The sequence below is a fragment of the Petaurus breviceps genome, unplaced genomic scaffold, assembly GCF_028583685.1.
Source record: "Petaurus breviceps papuanus isolate PSGF00001 unplaced genomic scaffold, PetGlider_PUasm1.0 90919, whole genome shotgun sequence".
NCBI classification, from domain to species: Eukaryota; Metazoa; Chordata; class Mammalia; order Diprotodontia; family Petauridae; genus Petaurus; species Petaurus breviceps.
In genome coordinates this window covers 6,021,685-6,048,497 of record NW_027187378.1, presented here as the reverse complement: position 1 = coordinate 6,048,497, position 26,813 = coordinate 6,021,685, and the positions used below count along the sequence as shown (strand labels likewise).

The 26,813-nt window shown below is 34.1% G+C and overlaps 2 protein-coding genes across 3 annotated transcripts in view; one reads left to right on the top strand and one right to left on the bottom strand.

Moving 5' to 3' along the window:
• The window catches only part of MACROD2 (mono-ADP ribosylhydrolase 2), a 2,250,628-nt gene that overhangs the window by 1,974,759 nt on the left and 249,056 nt on the right, over nt 1-26,813 (bottom strand). The window lies entirely within an intron of this gene.
• Nucleotides 6,857-21,188, top strand: FLRT3 (fibronectin leucine rich transmembrane protein 3). Its single transcript, XM_069075439.1, has 3 exons — nt 6,857-7,132; nt 15,303-16,068; nt 17,408-21,188. The coding sequence occupies exon 3, from the start codon at nt 17,461-17,463 to the stop codon at nt 19,408-19,410; it is 1,950 nt and encodes a 649-aa protein (XP_068931540.1). The 5' UTR covers nt 6,857-7,132; nt 15,303-16,068; nt 17,408-17,460; the 3' UTR covers nt 19,411-21,188.

Sequence of the window (26,813 nt, the reverse complement as noted above, 5' to 3'; positions counted from 1 at the left end):
AACTTGTCTGTGTACCAAGCAGAGTCATGAAAATTCTAAAAAGGTGAATGAACATCCACTTGTAGAACACCTACTATGAACAATGTGTTGTAGTAGGTAAACTAACTTAGACAATTACAAGTCCCAGAACTGATCTAAGACATTGATGTACTCTGGTGTAAGCATTTAAGCTAATAATGAGCAAAAATCATGCTAAACTTGTTTTTTTTTTCCTTCACAAAGATGCATTTTGAAAATCTATATTTAATATAACAGTGCAATGTTTCATTTGATTGATATATAGGTACAAAAATTCTTATAACTAGTCCCTGATTCATGTTGGCCTACCACTATAAAAATAGAAACAGATGTTTACACATTTGAGCTCTCTCTTACTATATATTTTGATATTTGTCTATATTTGTAACCCCTCTTTGACTAGTTATAGCAATATTGATAATGTAATAAAATTATTTAGAGATCAGTGATTTTGCCCATATGGGTACCCCTGTAACCTTTGCTTATCACAAACCATCTTCAACTTAGTATTAGAGAGTTGTTGTAACCAACAATTCCACTGCTATGCAACCAACCTGGTGAGAAGCCTTTACCATGTAATTAGACTGGCCTTTGCACAGCAGAAACAGTTATCACCAGGGCCACATTTGAAGTTTTACCAGCTTGGAAGGAACTGCTGAAGCTAACCCTCAGCATTTCCTACATCAAGCTTTGGAGAAACCAACAAGATAAGGCATTAGACTTGGACTTCATTGAGGAATAATGTTTATATGTAGCCATAGATGAAAAAGATGTAGATATAGACATAAATAAAGACAAGTCCTTCTTTGTGAATTTTAGAACATAGAGAGAAGGGCAGTGAAAGACAGGAAAAAGAGAGAGGAGGTTCTTATGGCAACATTAATTCTGCTACCCCTACTTCTACTTCTGACAGCAACAACTGCTCTAAAACACAATTCTTACCTTTTCCAACACTCTTCCCTCATCAATATTTCTGCCCTTTCCCTCTGATCCTAAAAGTCTAAGTTGACTAAGGACAGAGACAAATAGTAAGAGTTTAGACAAGAAATAACTTAAATTTTCTTTTTAAATTATTAATTTAATTTTTATTAATCAATTATTTATTTAATAAAAATTTATTCATTTATTATTTTATAGTTCTATAATATATAATTATATTTATATTATTTTATAATTAAATTATTAATTTTTTATTAATTTAAATTAAATGTATTGCTCCAAAGTACTCTAAAATGGAAAAACACTTAAACGCATTGTATTGGCTTTAAGTGAATCCTAAAATTGTATTTGAAAAGGAAAATATGTGAAGAAATGTTGAGTTTGTGAGTTTAGTGAGTATTTATATATTATGAGGCAGCTATGACCTGGGAAAATTTAATTATTTCTGCCATACCTTCATTAGAATTGTTCAAGAAGATCTAACACAATTTCTAACTAAAACATCAAATTCTTCAGACTTCACAGAAAAATAGATAGCTGAATGTATATTATATATGTAAATATCATCTATATATCAAACTTACGCTTTGTATTTTAACAAGTTTTGAATTTATAAAAGTTTTTTAGATGAGATTTTTCTAATGTAAACTATTTCACAAGAATAAGGTAGGTACTTTTAGAGGCTGTACTGATTTCTGTACTGCATACATATCTCATTTAGTGCAAGATGGGGTCAATACACATTTGGGAATAAGTAATGATGTAACCTTCCCATTAGGAGAACTTGGATCATCATTCTGAATTCCCACATTTAAACAGCACTTTCTGTAGAACTGCCTCCTAACCTACCTACAGGAAAAGCAGCTTGAAGAAAAATAGAAAAGTGAGAAGGACTTTACAGATGCCCAAGACCAAGTAATCTAATACATTTAATTAGCATGAGAACATTTTTTCACACCTTTAAGTAAAATGTGTAGTCATGCTAAATGATGAGGGGAAGGCAGATTTATATAACATGGTTCTTTAAAAGAATTAAAAGTAGTTTCCCATGTATCATCCAAAAAGTGTTATTTCACCTTTCTTAAATACAAATCTAACCAGAGAGGGGGGAAATTTATGAAGCAGTTGAAGTCATATCAACAAGCATTTATTAATCTCCTACAAGGAAGGGAAACTAGGTGGCACAGTGGATAGAGTGCTGGGCTGAAGTCAGGAAGACTCTTCCTCCTGAGTTCAAATCTGGCCTCAGACATTTACTAGCTGTGTGACCCTGGGCAAGTCACTTAACCCTGTTTGTCTCAGTTTCCTCATCTGTAAAATGAATTGGAGGAGAAAAATGACAAACCACTCCAGTTATCTTTGCCAAGAAAACCCCAAATGGGGTCATGAAGAGTTGGACATGACTGTAAGCAACTGAACAACAACAAGAAAATATATCAAGAACTATACAAAACACTAGGGCTACAAAGAAATGGGGAGGAAAAAACCCAACAGTCTCTGTTCTTAAGGAGTTTACAATCCAATGGGAGAGACAATATGCAAACTAGGTTCAAATGCAATATACACAGGATAAAATAGGGATAATCTCAGGGAGGACAATAAGATTAAGCAGGACTAGGAAAGTATTATGACAGAGGTGAGATTTTAGCTGAAACTTGGAGGACAAGGAAGACAGGAGGTAGCGATGAGGAGGGAAAGAGTTCCAAGCCTAAGACTAAACATAAATAACAACCCAGAGGTGGGAAATGATGTATCCTATTAGAAGAAAAGCAAAGAGGCCAATGTCACAGGATCTCAGAGTACAGGGAAAGGGAGTAAGGTATAAGAAGACTGCAAAGTTAGGAAGACGTCAGGTTATGAAGGACTTTAGTTGAAGCTTAACTTTGACTTTTCCCATATATTAGTGTCCCTGTACTCAAGTACCAGTGCATCATATCCTCTATGCCCCAAAGTGCTATTTATCCCCAAACTGCCTGCCCACCCTCTAATAAAACTCCCATATTTAATGTATCTTACTTGAGTGAAGTATTAAGAAGAAAGCAATATAATTTAATTCAAATGAGTATGTGACTGATAAACTCCTTAAACTCACAATGGAATTTTCATTTTTAAAGAAAAATTTTTATTGATTCAAATCTCTCATTGGTAAAATTTGGGGGACTATCACCCTAAAGTGAAAAACTCTTGGAGTTGTAAGAAAAAAAAAAAACCTAGTTCATCTAATTTAATCCATACCTGAATAAGAATCCCTCTCTTACAACATACCAGAAAAATGTCATCTAGTCTTTACTTACAGACCTTCATTCAGTGGGCATACACTACCTCCCAAAGCAATCCATCTCTACTTTTCTATAGCTCTAATTGTTTGATAGTTTTCCCTTATATCAAACTCAAATTTTCCTCACTCCAACTTCTCACCACTCCTAATTCTGTCCTCTGGGGCAAAAGAGAATAAATCTATTCCCTTTTTCATATAACATTCTTTAAATCATTGAAACTCTCTCTCATGTTACTTCCCTAAGTCTTGTCTTGTCCAATTCAACCCACATACAGCATGAGGCCTTTCTCCATCCTGTTCAACTTTTTCTGAAAATTCTCTAGTTTATAAGTGCCTCCTGTAAAAAAATAAAATAAAATAGACATTAAGTCAAAGACTTCAGGTACTGAAAGGGAAAATTGAAAATGGCAATGGGAATGCAATTTTAAAAAGATTTCCTGAAATCTCAACAGTTTTTCACAGTGGCTAATGTAGTAGTAGCATGGTCTTAGAACAGGCAGAAAGGTGTAGGGTGAATTGTAGGAGCAGAAGTTAGGAATGTCAGTGTTGTGGAGTATTAGATTTGGCATGAGAAGGTCTCAGTGTAAGAGAAGTAGGAAAAACATACTGCTGTTGCTTCTTCCTTCTTCAACACTTCTCTCTTACACTACTTAGCTTTTGTTTCTTGGACCCAAAAATTCAGAAAAATTAATGAGTAATATAACCTATCTCCTTTATGATTTAAATAGATTTGTACTGTATAACCTAAAAATCAACTTGTGATTTTTATGCCACTTATGCCATTGTATCTTTGGAGAATATTTTCTGAGTTTCAAGCAACCAACCTAACCTCCTAATTTTTGGAAAGTAACCTGTACGTAATTTGAGAACTGCTTGCATTTGCCTTTCCTATATCAAATGGCAACTATTAGATAATACAAACAAAGGGAATAGCAATAAGGATTGGGTCTGTGATTTCATTGGTATAGGGAACTACCAGGTGAGGAAACTCTCTACCAGTGTAGGCCCTCACTTCCCCTGCAACTTAAAGTCTTAGAGGGTTGTCTAGAACACTGAGACATTAAGTTATTTACCCAGGATCATGCAGCCAATGTTCTTCCTGGTTTCAAAATCTCTAATCTACTAAACCATAGTTACCTTTGATACAAATAAAAATGCTTTTTAATTCTTAGAAAGAAGACTTTTTAAATCCTACTCTACCTGGCCATTCAGCTTCAATATAAAATTAAGCATAAAATTCTGAGGAAAAAAGCTCATAAAAAGTTAATTAATTTGATAAATGATTTTCTTTTTTGATTCTGGTAAAGCACTGCCATTTATTTACTAGATATGGGACTTTGAGAACATCTTAGGCCTCAGTCTTACTACCTCCAAAATAAGGGTAAAAATACTTGTATTATCTATCTCACAGGGTCGTTCTAAGGATCAAAGGAGATGCAAATCAATTCAACAAACACATAATAAGCAAGTACTAAGTACAAGGTAGTGGTAATGTGGGTAAACATAAAACACTTTGTAAATTATAAAGCACTAGCTTTGCAAATATTAAATATTATGATTTAATTTTATTATTATTACTAATTTGAAAATTAGAGACTGCTTATATCAAGATTCCTATTTTAGAAGATAGGACCTCTTCTGTTTTTCCTTGTATCCTCAGTAACCTTTAAGATGATGACACAATAGGCATTCAATAAATGTGTCTACTTGACAGATGTAGAAACTGAGGTACAGATGTATTAATCAAGTAAAAATTACATTATTAATGGCATTCATAGAATAACAGTTCCCCTACCTCACTTCACCTGATCCTCTACTCTTTCTACTAAATGAAATGACTCATGTTCATCATGTGTCTAAAATTTCTATTGAGACTTCTCTGAGTAGTTCTAGTATTGATATAGACATATATGGAAACATACTCTTGAAAAGTGGATAAAACAACAAACCTTTTTTTTTAATGTAACTATTTCTGGCTTAAAAGTTTCTATGACTAAGAATGATTTTATAAAATAACCCAAAATAGGACTGGAATTGAGAGCATACAGAAAAAGAATTGGCTCAATTTCTGGGAGCTCTACTATGGTCCTTTCATTTTTCTCTTTCATTTCTTTAAAATGCAACATCTGCATCACTGGTTAACTTAAGTCAAACAAAGACAATAATTACTTAGTGTTTTAATAGACTTTAGAATTCAAAAAATTCACCCACCCTAAACCTAATGGGGCTTTTCCTCTGATACCAGTAAAAGTGCAATCCTGGAACAATTGGGGTCAATACACCTCTTATCCTGGGTTTACCTTCTACTTTGATATCACCCAGTCTTAACAGAGAATGCAAAAGGTCAAACTGCTATCAAACAAGCATATAAATAGATAAACTAAATTAAGCTAATGAAGAGACCTTAATCAAATACTCTTAGGAAAAGCAATTAGCTGGCCTCTTACAGAAGCAAACATTTTGAGGAGCCTAAGGGGGAAAAAAAAAAACAGACAATGGGGAAAGTCTGAAGCTTCCTAGGGCAAAACAAATTAAGATACTAGTTAAATAATATTATTTTCCAGGTAAACTAAAAGTCAAAACATTTCCTTTGATCCTTAGAAGAAGCTTAAAAGGCAAAATGCTCTCCAATCTTGTTTTTATTTAATGACAAATTTTAAAACCTCTGGGAAAACTATTTAAGAAGTTTAGAATTACGGTATGTGAAAATAATAAACAAAACTCCTCAAAAGTATATGAGCAGAAATTACTCATTTCTCCCAAACCTACACAACTGTCATATTTTCCTCATAGACAATTTTTTTAATGAATATTATTTCAACATATTCATTTCAATGGCAGTTTTCATCACTTTTAGGGCATTTTAAGACACGTTCATAAGAGATATGATATAAAGGAGACAAAAATACCTTAAATAGTCTTATTTCTTTCTAGCCCTGAACTTTAAATACTGGTAATTCAATCTAGAATCAGGATATAAACATAGTTAAATTGTTGGGGGAAAGAAAGGAAACATGCTTTTATTCATCAAATTAGAGATAAATACAAATATACTAAATGTCTCAAGAAAGGCAAAATAACTTTCAGCCTTTGCCATTTTCCATTCCCCCCCCTCAAATGAATAATCAGTATTTTAACCAATATTATAAAAAAGAACTTGCATACTTCCCAAACTCTCCCCTCTTTAGGTCTATTAAACATATGCATATAATTGGCATTACTTGTCTTTACTGTATGTGATTAATATAAAGACTATCACTCTTCTAGTCATTAGTCAATAATAAAAATAATCAAATTATGATCAACTTCATTTTCCAGTCTTCCTAGTCATTACCAAAGAGAAGGGGAATTGCAATCTCATGAACAAAGTCCTAAAATACTGGACATCTAGAAAAGGGGACATCTATGATGCTACCCCCTTACTATAGTAAACTTTCAAAATGCTGAGATTTCAAAGATTTGCTCCCAACCCAAGCAGCCCAGATCATGAGCACAATTTTGGCAGACTCTGCCTTATTTAGACTTCTCTTACCCCCTCTAGTGTTGGCAAAGCATATATGTCTGCTTAGCCAGTTACCTCACTGAACTAGAGCTGGGCTAAGTCCTGCCCATCTATGACATCACCCCCTTCTTCAACCACTGTGAGGTGAAGCTTTAACTTCAGACTTGGAGGTGGGCTGTGTGTGCACGAAACTGGAATGCTTTCCCTCTCTCACTCCTGCTTGGTCTAAGAGTGATCTGAAACAGGACAAGCTCGCTGGGTACTGCAGCTGCTGGTTGCTTTGTGTGTTCTGGACCTGCCGAGGAAGGGGGTTGATTATTTCAGTTAACAATCAGTGGAATTACAGCTGGAGCTGGGCATTGTAAATAGGATCTCCGTTTTTCTTCAGCTTTCTGGTAAGTGTGTGCCTTGTTTCTCTTTTTTTTTTATTTTCCCAGAAAGTTTGATCTTTTACTTCCCCACCATGAAATCTTAATCTAAGCTCTCAGCCATACAGATGAACGATATGGTTTTAAATCAGCAAATAAAAATGGATTTTACCATATAACCCATACATGGGAAGTTCCTTAAAAGCTTTGCCTGCATTTATTTGCAAATGTTTTAGTTTTGTCTTTACGGAATCTATCCTTTGAAAAGACCACTTTAGAAAATAGCAAGTTAAAAACTTGAATGTTTTGCTTACCCTGGACACTAAAAATTTTAATTCGGATTTTTCACTGTACTAGTGAACAAAATATTTGACAAACTTGGACTCTGCTGCATGTGTGGTATGATGGGCAATTGTCGTTTTTACAACTGTGAAAGGAAATCAATAAGCCTTCAGCACATAAGCAGGCAGTACATGAAAAGCATACGTCTTGCTCACAGCTACTTCTGTAGACTTATATGCTTTTGTAAAGGATTAACAGCTACACCTAGATTTTAAAGCTTGCATTGCTAGCCTACATTTCTGCTTTGAAGATTTCAGACTTGTGGATCACAACTATTTAATTCAACCCATAGGAGAGTGAGACTTTCAAACCATATTCCTTTTCTACTATAATGCCAAAATTCATTGCTTGGACAAATCTAGTATGTGACTAGCATGGTAATTCATACAAAGTCCACTCAGAGAAACTAACAAAGCTAAGCTTTAGGGCTATGCATCATGCATGCAATAGGACCAGATTAACAAATCTACCCCCACCCCTTGGAAGAAAAAAAAACCCTAAACCTAAAACTCTTCATTCAATTTTTAAATAGTATTTATTCACCTAAGAACTAGGCTGAAAATATCATACAAAAAAAAAGTAGTAGGGGGTATGTAAAAAATAATAATCTAGTAGATTAGGTCTGGAACAAAATGGTTGCATTGAGTCAAATAGTGCAACAGGGCCCAATTCCCTGCACGTCTTTTCAGTCTTTTTTTCTTTTTTTATGGGGGAAGGAGGCTTTTTCCTTCTTTTTAAAAGCATGAAAATCTAGATCTTGAAGAATAATGGAATCAAATTCTTTCACAATTTAAAAAAAGGCAGCTACATTTTTGAGGCTATTTTAAAATAAATTTAACTGCTCTTCTTTTTAGAAGCCACCATATGTGTATATATGTAAAATTTAAGACCACATATCTACATATGTAAAAAATCAAAAGAGCAAAAACAAAATAATCGCACCCACTAGAAAACTGACTCATCTTTAGAAAAGCCTTCATTTGGCAATCTGCTTAAGAAAATCCATTTTAGCCTGTGTATGAAGAATGAACATTCCTGATTTGGGGCAATATATTTTGTACTTATCCCAAAGTGGTAAATACATGTCTGTTAGTATTTCTTTAAGAAAATATATCCTGTTAAAAGCCCAATGTTACTCCATTTTTGTCATGGAAAGAATACTAAAGCAGAGATAGTCCAATATACATAAAATTATAATTTATAGTATTCTAAGTCTTTAAATATGTGATAATAACATAAACAAGGAATAGGTTTACCTAAATGTGATTACATTTTTAATTAATCAAATATAAGTGACTTTCTTTTGAAAAAGCATTGATGAAGCACATCAAATCCAACTTGTTTTAAGTGGCAGTAAATGTATTAAAATGCATGAATGAATGAAAATAATGAACTCATTACTGTTGTGTCAGGTGTTGTTATCTATTGGTTACTAATACGGTTGAACAAGTCAGTTCTTGGCTGACCCTTTTTTAAAAAAAAATCAATTATAGCCAATTCAGAATGCACTGTTAAACACTTCCTATCCATTAATATTAGTTAAATAGATAATTGATCAGCATATAAAGTCACATTTATGAGAGCAAGTAAAATAATGAAAAGTCCTGTCATAACTGAGAGTGACAACAAAACACTAGGTATTTCTTTTTCAAGTTCTAATTAATGATCCTCAAATGCTATCAAAACTTTTCTAGAGATAAATGAAGCAGTGTGAAATAAATTTGGTTGAAATCTTGTGGCTGTCAGACTTTGTTAGCAAGCTATTAATTATCTTTATCCCAGTTTCTTCTCTAGACTGTATCACCCAATCAAACAGAAACTCCAATTATGCTCAGCATCTCCTCCTGCCTTAGGACACAGAGCTCTAATGGAGGCATGCTTTAGTCCCTCAAGATGAAAACCACAATTACTAGTGTTAAAAATATTTAGGTCCACGTTAGAGACATTTTCTGTACTTTCCTAGGCCACACAACCCAAATCTTTCCACCTTATTAAAGTATGTTTAACAATTTCAAAACCTAGAAAGATGATTATCAGAGAACTTCCCTTAAATTTAGTTTTTATTTTGTGACATGTCACATATTTATAAAAGTTTTTGCTTTTAAATAGACATTATTCAACAAAATAAACTGCATACCTATAATTCTGGAAATTACCTTTTAATTTTGCTTAAAGTCAATATTTAGGGAAGTCTTCCTTTAAAAAAAATGTGGGTGGCCTACAAAACAAAGGATGTGATCAGTCATAGAACTGGAGCTAATGGATCATTCTGAATACATCTTTTAAATTTTCTGAAATTCAAACCAGTTGATTTAGGATGAACTGTCAGTTATATTTGGAAAACCATGGTAAATGAAGTCAATGTGGAAAGTAAGATTCAGGAAATCTTTTAAAGGTTGAAATTTCTTCCCCAGTTCCCCCCCCCCCCCACCCTTATTCTTGCCCCCTGAGGCCTTCACTGTTCTTCTCAACAGGAGGCTTTGTTGTAATTAAAGCAGAGAAAAACTGGACAGCAGCAGCAAACATCTGACTTGTGGCTCCTAAAAGCAGGCTTCTTGTAGAGTGTACCACCCCCCAGTGGGCAAAAACTCTACAGTAAAACTCATAGCTATATTAGCCCTGAAAAATGCATTTTCTCTACAGAGAATAAACAAAAATATTTTCTAGGTACTTATAACATGCAATTATTTCAGGAAATTTCCAGAAGTGAACAAATTCACCCCACCCCCAAGAGATGTGGTTGAATGAAAAATTCTACTTTTCAATAATCAAAAGTTCATATTTCAGGATATATTTTACAGTTTCAGAATATAGAAAATATAACTTAATACACATTTTGATATATGAATTAAGAGCATAAAGTCATTTTCTAGAGTGTATATAAAAACATTTTTTTCTCAGTGTGGTCACTGTTAAGCAATTTTCTACAGATAGGAAATTACAAAGATTTTTTTTTAAGTAGAAAGGAATCAAATATTCAAGCAATATAGCTAGAGTCTCAGTTGCTTTGCATACGTATAATCTTTTTCTCTACCTCAAAACAAGTGTCAGGAATTTATTAAAGCCCTTTCCAGGTATTGCTTCACTGAAATTGGAGGCAGGGAGAAATTGCTCTCACTTGATAAGACAATGATAGCTTTTGTTCTTTATTCTTTTTACTTTAGATGTGGGCAAGTTACCTTGGCAACTTGGAGGAGAAAAGCTGAGTCCACATTTAGTTAAACACAATTTTAAAAGTGTGTCACTCTTTTATGAAATTATTAGTTGGTGTATTATTGTTCTGTTTAAAATCAACACCCACAGTGACACAAGAAAACAATGTACATTTTCTAATTTTGGAATTCAAGTGAAAATAAAAGTTAGAAACTAAAAAGATATCAAATTTGATTTGTATAATTTATTCTAAGAGCACATTTGTGATTTAAGATGAATATAGATGGAATTAGCATTACATGGATGGAAGTAATTACTGCCCAAAAACTCTTAAGAAAAAATTAAGAGACATGTCACTCTTACAAACTCTCAAACTTATTCAGTTTGACTTTCTCCAAAGGAAAGAGTAGCCCCTCTTTTGCTGTGATAGCTTTTTTTTTTTTGGTTAAATCTAATACACTGTGATAGAAATAACTTCCCAGTTGGTTTTTTTTGTTTTGTTTTGTTTTAAGGATGCTTCATTTAACTTTACAAGCCAAAGTAAATGAAGCAGGATCAGGTTCATTCATCATAAATTTAATGGGGAAAAGAATCAGTGATGTAAAAATAGAAAATTACTATATTTTTAATTATTATATTCAATTTTACATAAACAAAGAAAAAAACCCTCCTTGAGTATAAAATAGTCTAGAAACCAGTCTAAAAAGGCACACTTGCTTCTTTTACATCTCAGCAAACCCTTTAGACTTCATGACTCTCAAGAGAAGAGTTAGAGGTCCTTCTGCTTGCCTAGCATTAAACAAAAGAATGGGAACTTTCCTGAAATCTGATGATCCTGGAAAATTCAACTACTAGACAAGGTGCTTGGAAAGCATTTTGCTGTCACAATCAACTAACCTTATGTTCTCCATTTTTAAGGTTAACCATATATCTACTTGGTTTTAAATATTATTTGGTACTGCAATAATTTCATATACATACATGCTTTTGATCATTTTTTTAAATTTTCGAGCTGCAATTGAAGACTTCATAAACAAATTACTTTCCTAATCCTCTGCATATATGCCAGGTTAACTAAGAGCATTTATAAAAACAAAGTAAGTTCTATCAAGTCTGTTTTCTTTTATCTTGGATTGCACTCACAATAGTAATGCAAGTAATTTGGATTAGAAGTTCTATAAGTAATTTTCTTCTTGCCCTTAATATGGGAAAAAAAATTATAGTTCATCATCTTAAGAAAATATTTTCCAAAGATAATTAAAAGGAAACCATTATAAGAAAGTCCCATATTCTTTACATTATTCATGGAACTTTAGAGGAAAATAGGAATAAATAACATTTTAAGTAATCAAAGCCAATGAAAAAATAAACCAGCACACTTAAAATTTTTTAAATAGTAATTAATAGATGTGGGAAGTTGGCACTAACTTCACAAAGGGTATGACCTCATTTTAACACAAATGCCAGCATTTCAAAATATTAACCCTCTCTTGCCCCAAACACAAGTAAAAGAGACAGACAGATAGATAGATAGATAGATAGATAGATAGATAGATAGATAGAAAATTTCTTCAGTTACTGATTTGTATACAAATATTAATTGGTTATTTGGGGTACAATCTCTTAAATTACATTAGTTTTTCTGAAATGTCTTATTTCTTCATATTTTTTCTCTGAAATTCATTTGAAGCTTTTAAATATATACATGGAGTAATTTGATTGTTCCCTGTATCCAAAAGGCTCACTAATTTTTATGAAAAATAATTGAACAAGGAAATTCCTGTTCCAAAGATACTACAAAGATTGATACATGATGGTATGGTGATTGACTTTTTGTCTTTGTTATAATTTCAGTGTTATGTAAAGTTTGAATGACAAAACCCTTTTTAAAAATAAAGATAAAGCATTCCTTTAACTAGAGTTCCATTTATTTTTCCCTAAGGTACTCCTTTAACAACACTTTTTTTTAAAAAAGAAGATTGATCCTTTTTTGTTCAAATTTAATAGGCTCTTTCAAAACCATGAATCCATAAAAGGCTCTGAATTTGATGTTGTGAAAACCTGCCCACAGTGTCTATACCAGCAGGGGTCATTTTTCTTTTCATCATGCAGACTCAACCATAATGACTCTATGTCAGTGACTATGTAGAGAGAGCTCAAGAAGAGGGAAGTCTGAGCTTGGCAGCAGGATACTCAGATTCTATGTGGATAGATCACTATATCCTTTGATATGCAAAAAGTATTGTTTTGAGCTATGGTTTCAAATATAAAAGGGAAGTTCGAGATATCAAACACAATCAAATCCTGAATTGAACTGTTTTCAGTTTAAGGGGGTAGGAATGAGAGGGAAGTTATAAACTTAATCCACATATTTGAAACTGTCTCATTCTTCTCTATAGAGATCTGCTTTTTTTAATTTTTTCTCTTTGTTTTGATGCACTTTAGGGAATTGGGAAAGACAGGTTCTAAGAACTTAATGAGCTTTAGGGCTCTCAATTTAATCCCAAATTATTACCATTATTGTATTAGTGGCAAATGTAGGTTTGCATATCAAATGGGACCCTGAGGAAGCAATTTTAAAAGTGAAAAGGCAAAGTAAATAGATTGGCCTTTTTCTTTTCCCCACTAAAGTGTAACTGGTTTTCTTTTTTAGTGCAGAAAGTGTTCAAGCCAATGCACAGACAGAGCTTGATTCCAACTCAGCTCTATTCTTAGTTAGGCAAATAATTAAAGATGCACTCTTTTATCTTTAGTTATTGATATTGGCGACATCCTAGTGCATGTTCTGGATAAGCCTGCTTAGGGAACAGAAGTGGGGAGAGGCCATCAACGATGTGTTTTTTTTTCTTCAGACTAATGCAGTAATTTCTATGTCTCAGTTTCAGAATTCTGTTTAGATTGCTCTGAAAAATAAGAAATATTTGACTTGTTGACTCATGCTGCAGGTTCTCATGTGCTATTTTCCTGATTGTTTTTAATCAGTTTCTAATAATATGTAATAGAAAAACAATTATTTTCTAAGAAGCATAAATTACTTAATTATCTTATTACCTTTAAACATATTCATACTATTTTCATGCTTATAAAATGTTTACCACAAATATATCTAAAAGTAGCTTTGCAATTGTGATCTCACAGACTTGGGTTGCCAATTGAATAAGAGGCAAATGTTTTCAAGGAAATGTAGTACTATAATTCAAAAATTCCCAGGGAAGTTTGAAAGGCAACACATTCAAACCTCACATTAAAAAATGAATCATTTAAAGTTTCCTCTGTGGGCACTTTGCAATATTCATTAGAGACTGCTTTATACATCTGCTATAAACTGCTATTCTCAGTTCAAGCTGCCCAGGTCATAAATTAAATATACCTGTAATTTTGAAAAAAAAAAATCTTTAATTCTATTGATGCAATCAATCTGAGTTTATTATACAGTTAAATTCAATGGCATTTTAGAAGAAACTTTTTTTTAACTTAGAACCATAAACTCAAACTTAATTCAATTTAACATACTGTTTCGCTATGATAAGGTTTGAATTCTGGAACAGATGCTCTCCTTGTTGGATGCCATGTAATGACTAGAGGGAAAAGTAAATTACTGCTACTCCAATCTTTAGTTTTAGGGTCAAGCATCTCTGTTTCATAAAGATGCTCTTCCTTGGAGGGAACACACCTAAAGGAGTGACCTTTCACAAAAGACAGTAAACAAAAGATTAGCCTGCTTTATTAGCCAGTGGCCAAAATAATGCCATCGCTAGAATTATTGGTCTCATCAGTCAGACTTTAATCCTTTTCTTTGGAAAATAAAAAGGTCATTTATTATAATGAATATGTTTTAAAAAGTGGAGAAATGCACCATTGTGTTTTAATGATATCTGTTATCTATCATTATAATGAGTTTGATTTAATAAAAGATCTTTTGGCCTCAAATATAATTTTTTAAACTACTAGAAGTCTATTGACAAAAAACTGAAATATTCATCTAACTGAGACAATAATTAAGCCTTTGACTTCCATATTTCCTTTTGGCCAAGAACTACCTAGGGTTTCCCCGACTGTCAATTAAATCTCACAAACACCTCTAATGAGGTAGGGACTTGGAATTCACATTATGTAGGTGGGGAAATTAAAGCAAAAAGACAATATCAGACTTAGCCCTAAGCAAATCAGGTAAAGAATTCTAAAAGAAACACTTTCCAACTACATAAGTTGCAGTTAAATTATGATGGAAAATATGAATGGCTTACAAAACATATAAGAATTTAGTTATAATATTTAGATGATATTTTTCCATGATACATTTGGTTATTTATTCAATACGCACTTTGGAGGATAGCATATTAAACCTAAAGAAAGGATAAAAATTAGACTTTTAAAGTTTAGGTAGTAGCAAGCTAAAAAAGAGGTGAAACTGCATTTAAATAGTAAAGAAAGAGTGGTTCATATTTACTAAAATAAAATGTCCTTATAGAATATTGATTGAACCTAACTTTAGTTACTATTATTTTAGAGAAGCAGAAAAATAAACATAAAAAGAAGCAAATGACAAATCTACTTATTTCAGTTTTTTTCAACTAGATACTAGGTCAAGAGAGCTGTTGGTTATATAAATAACAGAAGTAGAGTAACACCTAAAAATTTCTTTCATTATGTCAGTGCACAATGTTATCAATGGTTTACTAAGCCTTGTTTATTTTCACAGGTTAATTTACTGACCCATCATTTTTTAGAAGAGATATTTGGAAGAAATATAGCCTGTTCCCTTTTTTATTTCTCCAGAAGAACATCTGACTTCTATTTTCTTTCACATCTCAAAAAAACACCTATTCTTGTGTAACAAGAAGAAATACTTACTCTGCCAGAAATTCTGAAAAAGTACAAAGAAGTAAAAACTGGAAATAGCTATTTCACCACAGGTATGCATACCTCAGGATATAGCTACTCGACAAAGTTTATACTTGGGTAATTTTATACAGGAAGAGAGTTTGGGGGGCAACTGCCTGAAAAACCTATTATTATATAGGCTTTAACATCATGAATGGTTTTCTTCATGTGGATCTGAAGTTACTATCTCTGACACTACACAGAAGAGGATATAAGAATTTCAAAGAGGGCAACTTCCATTAAGGGCATTAAACTACACAAAAGAAACTCTTGACACAGAGACTCTATTTGAGGGGAAAGAACATATAGGAAGCCATGTGTTGCACATAGTAACAGGAAGCTGAATTGTTTCCATCCTACAATCTAATGCACTTGTCTACCATGATGAACCACTGCTGGAATGTTCACTGAGAACAGTGAGCTTTGTCAGGAAGTATATGCTGCAGAGAACCCTTCAAATAAACAGTCAAGTAGCAACTTCATGGACTGAACAAGAACTGAAGAGTCACAGGACCTCTCCAGGAAAGCAATTTATGCCCACTGGATTCCTGTCAGCACCAATTTTACTTACATCTCTAAATAAGGTAGGACAGATATTAATGTATTTTATTTTCAATCATGAAAGAATGAAGAGAAATTCATACTTAGACCTAACTTGCATGTGAAATTATGGTACATAGATACCACTACAAATGTCTATTCTCTAACCACAATGGAAGCTGAATAATGTCTGGGAATTTAAAATGTGATCATTGTATTAGAAGGATTCATTATGCCAATAGCCATAGTACCAAAATGCCAGTTTTGTTTTGACAATTTCAGTGGAAGTACATACCTGAGTATATTTTTATCAAACTTTTAATAAACTATATGAAAGTATAGATCCATTAAATTATGGCTCACAGAACATGGTATACTCACAAACAAGGGTATGAGTGAGGGGGGAAGAAGTTTTAACATGAAATTATTCATTACACTTAGAATTGGAAGATAACTTAGAGGTGATCTTACCCAAACTGTCATTTCACAGTTCTGACACCCAGAGAAGGAGAGTTTGCCCAAGGCTTCATAAGTAGTAAAGACCAAAGCCAGGATTTGAACCCAGGTATTCTGACCCTAGACCAATATTTAGTTGTTGTTACTTTCCCCCTGTTACTTCACTGTACCATACTGATGCTCCTGAAATGAAATTTTGTATCCAGTTATATGGAAAAGTACTAGCAACATAAACTTTTCCCAAATAATAGGTGATATTTTTTGTCTAGAAATTATCTTTTAAAAAGCATCTTAACAATGACAACAAAAGAAATAGGTGATTACCCTTACTTGATTCCTGTACACTCCCTGAGAAGATAATTTTAATTATTTCAGGATTAACTTTGTCAGAATGGAATTGGCTGAATTTCTGCTTATATTTTGATCATTTTCTATTACTGAAGAGTGATTAACCTTGTGAAATCATAGTCACTGAGAATAACAAAAGTACCTTTTTCAAGGACAAAAAGTTATGCCATTATAAGTAGTAAAACTCAGACTCTAAAGAAAGAAATTTAGACATTTCTATAACCTAATCATTGACTGAGGACTCTAAATTAATCAAATCAATACTAAGAAAAGTACTTGGCCAGTTTATCAATACAATGATATTATAGCTATTTTGATGTAAAAAGGAATTAAATTAACAGCAATAGTTAGCTTATGTACCAAAAGCCTTTACATAAGGTAGCAGCATATAACTATATTTATTGAACATATAGTATAAATTTGTCAAAAAGGAAAGATGACACTAAAGAACATAAGCATTGAATAATCTATAAGTAATAAGCAATGTAAACTCCAAGTTTCTGTTCAATTAATATTATCCTTATGACTTATAACTGCTGATTGAATTACTATTCTCTTTTTAAATTTCCCATCTTATAGGGCACTGAAACCAAGAGAAAAAGACTTCTGTGAAGACCTCAACACTGCTGACCATGATCAATCCAACCTGGAGCATCTTCCTAATTTGGACTAAAATAGGGCTATTCCTTAAGATGGCACCCCAATCAGTCATGGCCAAATCCTGCCCTTCTGTGTGTCGCTGTGATGCTGGATTCATTTATTGTAATGATCGTGAGCTAACATCCATTCCTACAGGAATCCCAGAGGATGCTACAACCCTCTACCTTCAGAACAATCAAATAAATAATGCAGGGATTCCTTCAGAGCTAAAAAACTTGCTAAAAGTAGAAAGAATATACTTATACCACAACAGTTTAGATGAGTTTCCAACTAATCTCCCAAAGTATGTTAAAGAATTACATTTACAGGAAAACAATATAAGGACCATTACTTATGATTCACTGTCAAAAATTCCTTATCTAGAAGAATTGCATTTGGATGATAACTCTGTTTCAGCTGTTAGCATCGAAGATGGAGCCTTCCGGGATAACAACTATCTCAGACTGCTTTTTCTATCCCGGAATCACCTTAGTACCATTCCCTGGGGCTTACCTAGGACTATAGAAGAGTTACGCTTGGATGATAATCGGATATCCACAATTTCATCACCATCTCTTCAAGATCTTACTAGCTTAAAACGCCTGGTTTTGGATGGAAACCTATTAAATAACCATGGATTAGGAGACAAAGTCTTCATGAATCTCGTCAATTTAACAGAATTGTCATTGGTTCGAAATTCACTTACTGCTGCACCAGTAAATTTGCCAGGAACAAACCTAAGAAAGCTTTATCTTCAAGAAAACCACATCAACCGGGTGCCCCCAAATGCTTTTTCTTATCTAAGGCAATTGTACCGATTAGATATGTCCAATAATAACCTAAGTAACTTACCTCAGGGCATCTTTGATGATCTGGATAATATAACTCAATTGTTTCTTCGCAACAATCCATGGTACTGTGGTTGCAAAATGAAATGGGTACGTGACTGGTTACAGTCATTACCTGTGAAAGTTAATGTCCGTGGTCTTATGTGCCAAGCACCAGAAAAAGTTCGTGGAATGGCCATCAAGGATCTCAACACAGAATTGTTTGATTGTAAAGACAGTGGGATTGTAAGCACCATTCAGATAACTACTGCAATACCCAACACACTACATCCTGCCCAAGGACAGAGGCCAGTTTCAGTGACCAAACAACCTGATGTAAGGAATCCCAAACTCAATAAGGACTATCGTACCACAGTAAGTCCAGTGAGGAAAATCATTACAATTACTGTGAAATCCGTCAGCACTGAGACCATCCGTATTTCTTGGAAACTGGCACTACCCATGACGGCTTTAAGACTCAGTTGGCTCAAACTGGGTCATAGTCCTGCATTTGGATCTATAACTGAAACAATAGTCACAGGAGATAGGAATGAATACTTAGTCACAGCCCTCGAGCCAGATTCACCATATCGAGTATGCATGGTTCCCATGGAAACCAGTAATCTCTATCTCTCTGATGAAACCCCAGTTTGTATCGAAACTGAAACTGCACCCCTAAAAATGTACAATCCCACAACAACCCTCAACCGGGAACAAGAGAAAGAACCTTATAAAAATTCCAATCTACCTTTGGCTGCCATCATTGGGGGTGCTGTGGCATTAGTGGCCATCGCGCTGCTTGCTTTAGTGTGCTGGTATGTTCATAGAAATGGATCCCTATTCTCAAGGAACTGTGCTTATAGCAAAGGGAGGAGGAGAAAAGATGACTATGCTGAAGCTGGAACTAAGAAGGACAACTCCATCCTGGAAATCAGGGAGACTTCTTTTCAGATGTTACCAATAAGCAATGAACCAATATCTAAGGAGGAGTTTGTAATACACACCATATTTCCACCTAATGGAATAAATCTGTATAAAAGTAACCACAGTGAAAGCAGTAGTAACAGAAGCTACAGAGACAGTGGTATTCCAGATTCTGATCATTCCCATTCATGATACTCAAAGACTCAACAGACTTTATTTTGGTTTTTTTTTTAAACCCAAGGGAGGTGACTGTGAGTACCTGTTCTACTGCAAAACACTGGATTAAAGACTGAAAAAAGCAATGTACTGTACATTTGCCATATAATTTATATTTAAGAACTTTTTATTAAAAGTTTCAAATTTCAGGTTACTGCTGCGATTAATGTAGTGGAGATACCTGACCACAATTCTATATTTTAGTATTTTTTAGTAATTTGTACTGTATTTTCCTTGCAAATATTGAAGTTACAAACCATTTACTTTTGTGTTCTACTGAGTAAGATGACTTGTTGACTGTGAAAGTGAATTTTCTTGCTGTGTTGAACAATCAGGACTTTGCATTCACTTGAGATTCTTGTAGTATAAGCACAGGCCATTTTCCACTTTGGTATTAATAAAATGTAAAAACTGGCTGATTGAGAAAAATATAATTGCAAAAATTCACAAAACAATGTGCAGGCTATCAAATATGTACACCCTGATGCAACTCAATAAACAAAAGTTTGTGAAGTAATGGGCAATATCAACTTTCTGAATATCACCATTTTATCTTTAAGCAAATTAGATATCCCCTGCTAAAAAAAAAAAAGATGACAAAAAGTATCCCTTCTGTACATGAATGAAATTGGTTGCATGAAAGCAAGAATTTGAGGCCTATTAGCTGAATGCAATACTTAATAAGGCTTCAAGAACACCATCACATAACCAAAAAAATGTAACTGGGCTTCCAAGTATGAAAAAATATATTTAGAAAATTCAGAAGATCTATCTTGCACAGAATAATCACTAATACCAGAACTGCAGTTTGGTTTTATATATACTACCATTCTGGTTTTTTGCAAAAGTGAATTCTAAACAATAATCTGTAATTCTCTGTAAACTGTTATTCTGAAAGGGACATCAATGCTGATTTCCTAGCCTAATAAATAATAAGAGATAGAGATATAATAAGCATTTCCCCTTGACAATTCAGATGAAGTAGTACTTAATTAAGTGTGAATTTTAAAAATTAATATTAGATCTCAAATTTAGTTCTGGTATCTATAAAATGTTTTCACACTGTACATAAATACGCTCAATTTGTTTTCATTACAACCAAGAATACTGCCCATTACTATCACAGTTTTCCAGAAATTACATGATAAACTTGTAATGTAACATTTCTTTCTAGCTTCCTACTGAATTGTGAGCTATTTCTTGTTTAAAAACAAAGCCACCCTTTTGTTGCCATGTTGTTATTTTTTTTTAATTTTCAACTAAAAACCAAAGTGCATTGTACGCCCTTTGGCCAGTCTTGTATGTGCCTTGATCCAACGCTACATGTATTCAGCTTTTAAAACTCGACAAATTTTTCATACACCCTTAAATATGAAAAATATTGGTCTTATTGCTGAATAAAATTAAAAAAAAATAAGGATAGAACAATTGTATTTGCTTTTTCCATATTAAATCACTGAATTTAGGTAAAATAGCATACTACTTAAGACCTTGATGATTTCCTAAAGCATCCCATGCATAATAATAGGCATAGACAGGTATTTAAAAAAAAAACTGCAACTTGAATTTGTGCTCCACTTTACTCAGAAGTACTCAAAGTACTTAACAAATGAATTCATTCTACTGACATATCTTTCAGGTTTTTTTATTATTATATTTGATGGAAAATTATTCTCCAGAAAGCATCTGAACTTGACAGTGGTCATAAAATGAATATTAAAGTAAAATAGTGTTTACCTCTTGTCTGCACTACCTACATTGTACTGTCACTTTCATTTTTTATTTTATTTTTTATTTTTTGCCTTTTAGAGGGCAATTGGGGTTAAGTAACTTGCCCAAAGTTACACAGCTAGTTTTTTTGTGTTAAGTGTCTGAGGCTGGAACTGAACTCAGGTCCTCCCAACTCTGGGGCCGGCACTTTTACTCACTGTGCCACCTAGCCACCCAATACTGTCACTTTCAATAGGTGAATTTTTGAAAAGTTAAAGAATAACTTTCTCCCCCGAAGAAATTCAAGCATGTATGCCCATCAATTCAGTAGATGCTAAAACTTATATCATTCTGTTGGGAAATAGAATATTTGTAAATATTGAATAATGAATGTTTTAATGAATGAATAATTAAATAATGAAATAGAATATTTGACTTAACAGTAGATCAGAAATGCTCTATTAAAACTCAGAATTCTCATGTTGTGCACTTCCAGAAAAATTCATAGGCCATTTAGACCATTCCTTTACTTAAATTTCCTTTTGTAGAGGATAGTTCTTTACAGGATTTGTTTGATATTGACACATATTATAATTATTAAATATAGGAACAGGTTACTAGAAGACATTTTGGACTCTTTTTAAACAGGGACAATTTCCAAAGATGATCATTTCATCAAAATAGTTCATATATGTTTATATAAGAAGTCTGGAAAAAGACTAGATTTCTTCAGTCCCTTAAAACCTATGAACTCATCTTCTATTTAAAAAAAAAACAGCATATAGCACAAGAGGAAGTTCCGTGTAAGCCTTTCAAAAGCATAGAGAATTGAGGAATGTGTGCTGATATATACCTTCTTTCCAAGCATTGACTTTTATTATGTGATTGACCATATCTTCAGCTTGGGTGAGACAGGAATATTTCTTTATCAAAAGTGTGAAGACAATTTGCAGTTATAAAGAAAGAAAGTTAGGATGATCTTTTTCTAAGCTTACAAAGATATTCACAATCTCTACTAGACAAATAAATGTTTATATCCCTGGTAAATTTTCCAGATGCAAATCTTTGCCCCAAAGGGCACTAGATAAATTGCTACCAATTACCAAACTTAATATCTAAATGCTATTGACAAAAAAAGATCTCCAAATTTGGTACTAATGTAGGAAATATAGAAAATAGCAGTCTAAACTTGAAAATTTATGACCTATACATTTAACAAGAATACATCTGGGAAGCTGAAACAAAAAAATCACTCCCTTGCTGAATGTTCAACAAAGTTAAAAAATTGTTTTTTGGAAGCACCCACTTGAAACTGCATTAAATCACTGTATTTCAATTCCCCTTTCCTATTTAGAACAACAACAATGCTCTATCTTTCAGACATGTCTGTTTTTAAAGTATTCCCCTGTGCTATAGAAACTAAAAAATTCTGCTTTACTATCCTTCTGGTTTCTGACTAAAGCATATTTTGTATCTATACACCAACATGACAGCTTTCAAGAAGGCAGGAGCTTTAAAACATTCTAAAGAGAGGCACATATCATGCTCTAAACTTAAAGCACTTGAAACTGCAGACATTACAAGAGCCAAACCACTACTAAATTTATTTCAATAGCAGCTCATTTACCTGCTACTAAAAACTTTATTAACTGGGTTTTTTCCCCATTTTATACATGGTACCTATTTAAATAATAGGAGTATATACTTTTACTTCAGAGTAGCCTCTGAACTGTAATTGTTAGGTCAGGTTGATTTTTTGGGAGAAGCGGGGCGGGGCGGGGGGGGGGGCGATAAAGGAAGAGTTTTTCTTTTGGCCGAATGAATACATGATAATTTTGTGTTTATTTGAGAGTTGTGAACTACATGGCTAATCCAAATGAGTAAGCATTTGAATTTCATAGGTTATATCCCTCTTATCTTCCTAGAATCATAGATATTCTTGGTTATTAGAGTCCTCTAACACTGAGTAAGAATTCCCTTATAACATCATTCAAAATTGTTCATCTACTGCTTATAGACCACCAGTGGTACTCATTGCCTCCCACTAAGCCCATTTTTATTTTGGATAGCTCTGTTAGAAAATGTCTCCTTTTATATCCTGAGGGAAATAATATGTATAATGGAAAGAGTGATGAATCTAGCTTCAGATAGATAGTCTTGGTTCAAATTCTGGCTCTTCCTCAGTGACTGCATGATCTAGGTTAAATCACAACCGCTCTGGGCCTCAGTTTACTCAATTACAAAATCAAGATGTGTACTAGATTACCTCTGATGTCCTTTCCATCTCTAAGTCTATAACCATTCACTAGGTAACTTAAAGTCCCCCATCTAGTTCATGGTTTTACTTTTTGTTTGTTTTGGAGTTGTTATTGTTGTTGTTTTTTTTTGGGGGGGGAGGCATTCAGGGTTAAGTGACTTTCCCAGGGTCACATAGCTAGTAGATATCTGAGGGCACATTTGAACTCATGTCCTCCTGATTCCAGGGCCAATGCTCTAACCACTGCACCATGTAGCTCTGCTCCTCACCTATATCTAGTTTGAAATCAATAATCCTGTAACCTACCTCTCTGCAAATTTTACTTAATAATTCTTAATCAGTAAATTAGTACATACTGAATGCTATAGTATACATATATTTTACTTATATAGAAGCCACCAAAAAGAACTATGACAGACAATCCCTGCCATCTCCCAGGTTCCTTAGCTCTGTACGGAGGTAGGTATTTAAATTTTTTTCCTATGATATTACTATTGTTGCAGAGATGATATACATGCCCATGGCAATTAACCAGAAATAAAAAGCAATGTGCAAATAGTAAGGACAAAAAACAAGTATTGCCCTAAGGTAACTACCAGTAAAATGAACTGTTTTTCCCTCACTGGAGGGAATTGAGGAAAAGGCTGGATGGTCACCGGTAGAATAGGTTGTAAGGGATATTCTAATTCTTGAGCAGGTTAGGCTAGATGGTTTCTGCAGTTCCTTCCAAATCTGAGATTTTATGATTAGTGTGTCTGGAAAGCTTTGATTCTTCTGGCATGTGCCTTGTACATTCCACTCGGGGCAGCTCTAATTCTTAGGAAGTTTTTTTTTTTTTCTTCCATCAAGTCTAAATCTGCTTCTTTATTACTTCCACTCAGGGCTCTAAAAGTTCTGTTTTCTGGGGCCAAATTTCAGTCCGTGCCCTTACCACTTCCAGGTTTTTTTTATATAGGTAAAAATAGGCTAAAATATTGGGGGGGGGGGGCTTAAAGAGAAAAGTAAGAAGAAGAAGATAACAAGAAAGTAAAATGAAATGTTATTTGTAAAGTATTTGCATACATTAAAGCACCATAAAAATGCTACCTATCATTAGAGAAATAAGAACCTCAAGAGGGGCGGCCAGGTAGCACAGCAAGTAAGAGCACCGGCTCCAGTGTTGAGAAGACCTGGAGATCGAATCTCGGGCTCAGACACTTAGCACCCAACCAGAAACACCTGGCCATGTAACCTTGAGCAAGTTACTTAACCCCAATTGCTTAGGGGCGGCCAGGGGGCTCAGCGAGTAAGAGCAACCGCTCCAGTGTTGGGACGACTTGGAGATCGAATCCCGGGCTCAGACACTCAGCACCACACCCAGAAATAACTGGCCGTGTAACCTTCAGCAAGTTACTTAACCCAAATAAGAATCCCAAGAGATACAGAAATGAGCCCTCACTCACTTTATTTGCCTTGGTACTTACAGGGATTAAAGTATGATTTTAAAAGCATACAATTAGTGCCTGGATTCCACCTGAACACTATTAACAATGCAAGTTCAGGAAAATATGCCAGTTCGCTACTGAGGTCATCTACACCTTTATTTCCTTGCTAGCAAGATTATCTCAAATATTCTTTGGTTGTTTTAGGTTTTGCAAGAGATTCTTTATATCAACAGTCACTCCCTGAACACTACCTTGAAAGACACAAATTCACCCCATTTGTGATGTTCAATAGATTTGAACTCAGCATTTTAGAAATAAAACTTTCAGTAATAAAATGTTAGTGGCTGAATTCACTACAGTACCCTTTTATAGCTCCAATGTGTCTTGTAAGAGGCAAGGCATAATGGCATCAAAATACTGTCTTTTTGAAGGATGTGCCCAAGCTCTGGTGTGGAATTTAAAACATAGAACCTATGAAAGCATTACTAGCTATTGTATAGGGAGAAAGAAATCCTAAGGTTGCTAATCAAATAAGTGCCCAACACAGCTTTCTAGGTTTCTTTGCAGTGAGCTGACTGGGACCTATATAATAACAGCAATTTATTATAGGTTTGTCCTTCCTAGCTGTGTTTAGAACAAGATGTCACAGAAATATAATATTTACAGGAGTCACATTAAAGAAATAGTGTACTGGTATTTCTTAAAATTATGCCCTTAATTTAAAACAAAAAGAAGGGGAGTTGAGTTTATAATTTACTTATTGATAGTTTTGAACTTCCATACAAAGGCTTTGATGGAATGTGAATACTATTAAAGCTACCCATGTTGTTTGATATTTAATAACTACTCCAAGGATATGAAACAAAATCAGAGTACAGCCTATTCAGTGGTACTTAAATTTAATATCTGTTAGTGACATTTTGTAAACACTCAAGTTAATTAATTGAATCATATCTTATATTAAGGCCAAACTTGAAACTTGAAGTTTCATACACACCCAAACCTAGGTGGAAAGAAGCTATCAGACTTCTCTGTGTGTCCCTCGTTAATTCAATTCAACATTTATTAAGGAACTATCATGTGCAAGACAACGGAAATACAAAGACAAAAATAAAGAAGCCCCTGTGTTCAAGGCAACTACATTCTAATGGGGATAAAACAGGTAGAGTAGCAAGAAACCCCAAAGGAGAGAAAGGAGGCAGCTTGTTCTAGGTGAGTCTACTTCCACTGAAACCTGGATTGTGATAGACCCTGAACCCCAGACATTAAGAAATGGCAGGGCCCCTCCCCACCTGCATTAATCCTGCTTTCAGTTGAGGCCCCACAGCCATCATCCAAGGAAACAACAGCTGTAAAGAAGAGGCCAGCCACTCCCAACAACTACCAGCTGAAGCAGCAAGCAAGGACTCTGAACCTAATAGTCTTGGGAATAGTAGTACCACATGACCATTGATACTGCTTCCACTCTGGTTCTCATAGGCCTCATTGAAGTGAGACAAAACCACAAACCCAAGCAGTGGCATTAACCCCTAAAATGGCTGATCCTACTTCCAAGCCATCATACACAGCCATAATCCTGGGAAGCAATCCCCACGGAGATGTATCCTGACAACTTATTCTGTGGGTGCTACAGCTACAGATGCTAAAGACCCACGGGGGAGGGGGGGAGAAGGGGGAACTTGACAACAAAGTCCTTGAGATTGTCAAATAGTTCAGAATCGGTAATGATATGATTTTACCAGTAGAAATGATATTAAAGAAGTATTACCATCTACTTTGTTGATATATACTAAAGAACATGGAACCTTTCTGTGTGATAGGCAACAGAAATCTTCTGCACATGTTGTCTGTTCCATAAGAATGTGATCTTCCCCAGGGCTTAGCACAGGGCTTTGCACAAAGTAAGCACTTAATAAACATTTTTCATTCATTCATTATTCTCATTTTAAAGATGAAAACATTAACATTCTGAGAGTTTAGGTGACTTC